At 60.1% G+C, this 5417-nt stretch overlaps 1 protein-coding gene across 4 annotated transcripts in view; it reads right to left on the bottom strand.

Moving 5' to 3' along the window:
* SYT11 (synaptotagmin 11) overlaps nt 1–5215 on the bottom strand; it is an 11697-nt gene extending 6482 nt beyond the window's left edge. For 2 of the 4 annotated variants that reach the window (XM_027703311.1, XM_027703313.1), the window contains exons 1-2: nt 4976–5215; nt 649–1472 (exon numbers count right to left, since the gene is read on the bottom strand). In XM_027703311.1, coding sequence (XP_027559112.1) covers nt 649–1472; nt 4976–5009 — 858 coding nt within the window. In that variant the 5' untranslated portion in view covers nt 5010–5215. The remainder of the gene's footprint in view (nt 1–648; nt 1473–4975) is intronic. The other 2 variants (XM_027703312.1, XM_027703310.1) reach the window with 2 other exon arrangements.
* Between the last annotated feature and the right edge of the window lie 202 nt (nt 5216–5417).

The following is a 5417-nucleotide window of genomic DNA, read 5'->3' as shown; positions in this document are numbered from 1 at the left end:
TCAGCCCGGGATCAGCCAAGGATTGGCCCCGGGATTGGACCGGGATCAGCCCCAGGATCAGCCCCGGGATCGGCCCGGGATCAGCCCGGGATCAGCCCAGGATCAGCCCCGGGATCAGCCTGAGATCAGCCCAGGATCAGCCTGGGATCGGCCCCAGGATCAGCCCTGGGATCAGCCCAGGATCGGCCCCAGGATCAGCCCGGGATCAGCCCAGGATTGGCCCTGGATCGGCCCTGGGATTGGCCCTGGGATCAGCCCCAGGATCAGCCTGGGATTGACCCCGGGATCAGCCCTGGGATCAGCCCGGGACCAGCTCCGGGATTGGCCTCAGGATCAGCCTGGGATCAGCCCCAGGATCAGCCTAGGATCAGCCCTGGGATCAGCCCTGGGATCAGCCTGGGATCAGCCCAGGATCGGCCCTGGGATCAGCCTGGGATCAGCCTGGGATCGGCCTGGGATCAGCCCACGGATCGGCCCTGGGATCAGCCCAGGATCAGCCCCGGGATCAGCCTGGGATCGGCCCCGGGATCAGCCCGGGATCAGCCCAGGATCAGCCTGGGATCAGCCCCAGGATCAGCCCGGGATCGGCCTGGGATCAGCCCCAAGATCAGCCCAGGATCATCCCCGGGGTGCCCGGAGTCGTCTCACCTGGATGTTCCTCTTGAGGATCTCCCTGGTGAGCTGCACTTTGCCGGTGCTGGGGTCGACGCCGGCCAGGGGCACCACGACCTCTCCGATCACGTCGTCGCGGGAGAAGCGGTCGAAGCTGAGCACGAGGAAGTGCAGCACCAGGTCCTGCAGTTGGCTGTAGGGGATCCCGTAGAAGGTGAAGGTCTCGTCGAACACCGGCTCCAGCGTCTTGCGCAGCACCCGGGTCTTCACGCGGTGCCTCTTGTCGGGCAGGATGGTCATCTTGATGTAGGGGTCGGAGCTCTGCGTGTGCTCGTCCATCACGGGCAGCCCGCGGGCCTCCTGGATGGTGACCACCAGGGCCTTTTTGGGGAAGTTGTAGTCCACCGAGAAGGTCAGCTCGCCCAGCGTCACGTCGTCGCCCGGCGAGGACGGCGACGAGGTTTTGCTGCCCGCCGGGGTGAGGCTCCGGTCGGGGCTGAGTTCGTCGCCGTACTCCAGCTGGATGGGGAGCTGCTCCACCCGCGGGGCCGCGGCGGGCGCGGACGGGGCCTTGTCGGGCCCCGCCAGCCCCGACTCGGCCGCCTCCACCAGGAGGTTCCCCCGCGCCGCCTCCTTGGGGGTCCCGCTCTTGTCTCGGCGCAGCCGGTTGATTTTCTTCTTGTTGCTCAGGGTCTCGGGGTAGATGCTGATGCCTTTCAGCATGTGGATGAACTTATAGGGGGGGTTTTTGTGCTTCTTCTCGGCCTGCTGGTGACAGCATGTCCACACAAACACCGTGACCGAGACGGAGACCACCAGGACGGTCGCGCCGATCAGCCCGGCCACCACGGGGGACACGTCTGCGGGGAGACCAGGCGGTCAGGGCCCCACCCCGCCAAAACCCCGCCAAAAGCTCCCCCTGGAAACTCCTTCCCCTCTTTTCCGCCCGCAGATCGACCCCCCGGCTCTCCCGACCCGCGTTCTCTTCCCCCCCCCTTCATGTGCCGAGGATTTCAAACAGCAGATTTGCCTTCTCTTGCCAAACCCGGCTCCCTCCTCACCAGCATCTCCATAGGAACGCGGGTTCTCGATTCGCAGGAGGCACTGGCTTTTATTTTTTTGGTGCCCTGCTCGCAGACGTTACACAATTCTGTTTTCACAACACCGGGGAGCGTGGCCGGAACGCCGGAGCCGAGTCCTAAAACCATTCCTAAAACACCATTTTGCCCTGAAATGGTTTTGTTGTTTCGCCCTGGAATGGTTTGGTCTGCCCTGAAATGCTTTGGTTTGCCCTGGAATGGTTTGGTTTGCCCTGGAATGGTTTGGTTTGCCCTGAAATGGTTTGATTTGCCCTGAAATGCTTTGGTTTGCCCCGACACGAGGCCAAAATCTCCCGTGGAAATCCAGCGTCCAAAAAAAAAAAACCAAGGGACAGAAAATCCCGCGTTTGGATTTAAGGGATTATTTGATGTTTTCGAGATCTTAGGCCAATTTACGTTCTCCAGGGCAGCATAAAAACCACCCCGTGGTTATTTTTAGCAGCCACGCTGGTCATTCCCTAATGGATGGCTCTGGAGAGGGTTTCACCCAGGCACTGAGGGAAGCCTGAGCTGCCCAGGACTGACATCCCTCAGCAATTCCAGCCAAGGATTGGGAATCTGGAGTGGATGGAGGATGGGGAGCAGATGGAAGGCAAGGAGAGACCAAAAGGAGGGGCTGCTCAGTCCTGAAAGGGAAGGAAAGGGGGGATCTTTGTGCTGCCTTCGGTTTCTTGGTGGGAGGTTTTAGGGAAAGTGGAGCCAGACTTTTCACAGGACTTATTTTTGTGTTCCCGGTTTTAAAGCTGTTTTCTGTTATTTTTGGGAGCCAGCAAACCAAAAAAAAAGCGCTTCAACCCCACATCTCTTTCCTCACAAACCACTTCTTCACCAGAAACCACCGACACGACAATCACGGCAACAGCTGAACGGGACAGCTGGTTAAAAAAAAAAGGTAAATTTGTCTGATTTCCCTCTTCATTCTGCACCACAAACAGGAGAAAATAATCCTCTCACCTCACCCCTGAAGCTCCAGAGAGCACCACGAGTCGGGATTTTCTCTGTTCTTCCCACATGCCCATTTATTGAGGGGAACAGGCAGGAGGACAAGGTTGCCAGGCTGTAACCTGAGCACCTGAAGGGCTTGGGGAAAACGGTTTTGCCCTTTCCCAAAACTGGAAAAATCCACTTTTGGTTGGGCAGGAACCTTCCCAGCCTGCAGCTGGAATCTTCTGCACTGGTTTCACAGAGCAACCTGTCTCAGGTCTCCCTGCAAACAGAGCCTTGGGCTGAATTAACTAAAGCAAGAGGGGTTTATAATATTGACAAAACACCCCCAAAAAATCAACTTTGGTTTATTATTTAATGTTCCCTCTTTAAAAAGAGGCAAGTGCTCTTAAACAGCTCATTTGGAGACAACTCAGCTGTTAAAAGCTCTGGTGGATATTCAAGAAGAATGCTGAAACCCCATTCTTATTCTTATTCTTATTCTTATTCTTATTCTTATTCTTATTCTTATTCTTATTCTTACTCTCATTCTTTGTGTGTGTTTTGTTTGTGTCCTCACAAAATCAGCTCCTGTACCTTCCTTTCCTGCACCTCTGAGGGGACAATTTCAGGAGCAGCCCCAAAAAGCACCAAATAAGTCCCTGTGATCTTTCTTCCATCGAATCATCTCAACTCTCAAATATTCTCTCAACCCTTAAATATTCTCTCAACCCTTAAATATTCTTCCAATCCTTAAATATTCTCTCAACCCTTAAATATTCTCTCAACTCCTAAATATTCTCTCAACCCCTAAATATTCTCTCAACCCTTAAATATTCTCTCAACCCTTAAATTTGGCTCCCAGGATGTTCTGTGGCAAAGAGCCTCATGAGCAAAGAGGGTTTTCCTGTCCCACCTCATCCCTTCCAATGCCTGTTCCTGCATCAGGAGAAGCAGAAAATGACCCTTTCCGTCCCCCGTGCTGCCCATAATCCCCCTTTTTCCAGCTGAAGGCTCCTACTTATGTAACCATTCCATACATCCATTGGTCCTGTCTCCATAATTCCTTCCAGCTGGAAACCACACGGATCTAAAGCTGCCTGGAGCCAGTTTTAGTGAAGCCTTTGCAGCTTCTAGGGCACTTCCAGTGCCCACCTGAAATGGCACCACAGGCTGGCACCTCCCTCCAGCAGAGCAGAACTCTCTGCCCTTTTATCCAAACTTTGTGGAAGAGACCTTTGCTCCGAGGTGATGCTACGGTTTGACTGAAACAAAATCCAAAATTGTGGAAAGCCTCCTTTAAAAATTGACGTTTGCTGATGAAACCTCGATGGGCAGTAGTGGAATAGTGGCAGCACGTGGGCTCTGGGATTCCAGGAAAGCCAGAAGGGAAGAGGTGAGTGGATTTGGCCATCAGATAAATGGTGGAGGGTGGAGGAATATGGATGGGTACTCAAAGATTTAGAGGAAAAGCTGTGACCGCGGTGCCGGAGGTCCGAGGGGAAGGTCAGGGGGATGCTGGAGGACACACAGAGCATCACTTTGGGCGTCCAGGGCCGGAGGAACCCCCGGCCCCCCAGCGCTGCGGTCCCCGCCCTCCTCACCCCGCGGCCGCAGCCAAAAAAAAAAAACATCTTAAAATCCAGGATTCTCGGCAAAACCTCCCCGGGCTGGGCCCGGCAAGGCCCAAACCCTTCTGCCCGCGGGGCCCAGGAGGGATTTGGAGCTTCTCCATCCCCTCCGCGGAGCTCCCGGGACCAGCTCCCGACTCCGCCCGGGCCGCTCCGGGGGGCTGCGGGACCCCCCCCCTCCTCCCGCCCCCCGCGGCACCCCCCGGTCGTCCCGGTCGGGCCCCGCCTTGTGCCGCCGGTGCCGGTGCCGCAGCCGCCCCCGGGAGCGCGAACAAAGGGCCGGGGCGCGGGCGCGGCCCGGCACAGACATCACGTCATCCCCGAGCCCCGGCCGCGCACCCGCTCCCCCCCCGCGACCCCCTCTCCCCTGCCCACCCCCGGCACCACCGGCACCGAGCGCTGGCACCGCCCCAGCGACGGGCGGGGGGCTCGGCGGCACCCCCGGGGCCGCCCCCGGGAGCGGAGGGACCGCGGGATGCTCGGGGAGCGGGGGATGCTGAAGGAGCGGGGCCGGGGGATGCTGAAGGAGCGGGATCGGGGGGATGCCGAGGGAGCGGGAGCGGCGGATAACGAGGGGCCGCGGCCGTCGGGGGGGGGGGCGGAGGCACCGGGAGCGATGGCGCGGCCGCTGCCGCCGCGCACGGGCCGGCCCCGGCGGCGGCTCCTCCCGGGGGGGTCCCCCCGCCGCCTCCCCGGGCCCCCACTCACCGAAGCCGGGGTGGACGCTGGTGATCTCGGCCATGGTGGCCCCGCCGCGGGGGGGAAGGGGGGGGTGCGGGGCCCGGCGGGGGGGAGGGGGGTGCGGAGGATGATGATGATGATGATGCTGCTCCGAGTGGCAGGGCCGGGGATGCAGGAGCTGGCGACTGGTCCCGCTGCGGCGCTCGCCCCGCCCGGCCCCGCCCCGCCCCGCCGCGGCCCCGCCCGGCCGTGACTCGGCAACTGCCCGAGGGGGGGGGGGGGGCCCCCCGGGGGGGGGGGGGCGGGGCGGGCGGGGGGGTGTGTGTGGCGTGTGTCCGGTGTGTTTAAATTAATTTAAATTAATTTAAATTAAACTCGCGTCCCACCGCGATGCGACGGCGGCGGCAGCACGGGAAGCTCCACGGGGGGGGGGGGGGGGGGGGGGGGGGGGGGGGGGGGGGGGGGGGGG

This window comes from Neopelma chrysocephalum, unplaced genomic scaffold (genome assembly GCF_003984885.1).
Source record: "Neopelma chrysocephalum unplaced genomic scaffold, ASM398488v2 Primary Assembly neopelma1_225, whole genome shotgun sequence".
Classification (NCBI taxonomy): domain Eukaryota; kingdom Metazoa; phylum Chordata; class Aves; order Passeriformes; family Pipridae; genus Neopelma; species Neopelma chrysocephalum.
The sequence above is the reverse complement of the archived record's forward strand: the minus strand, read 5'-3'. Positions and strand labels throughout refer to the sequence as shown.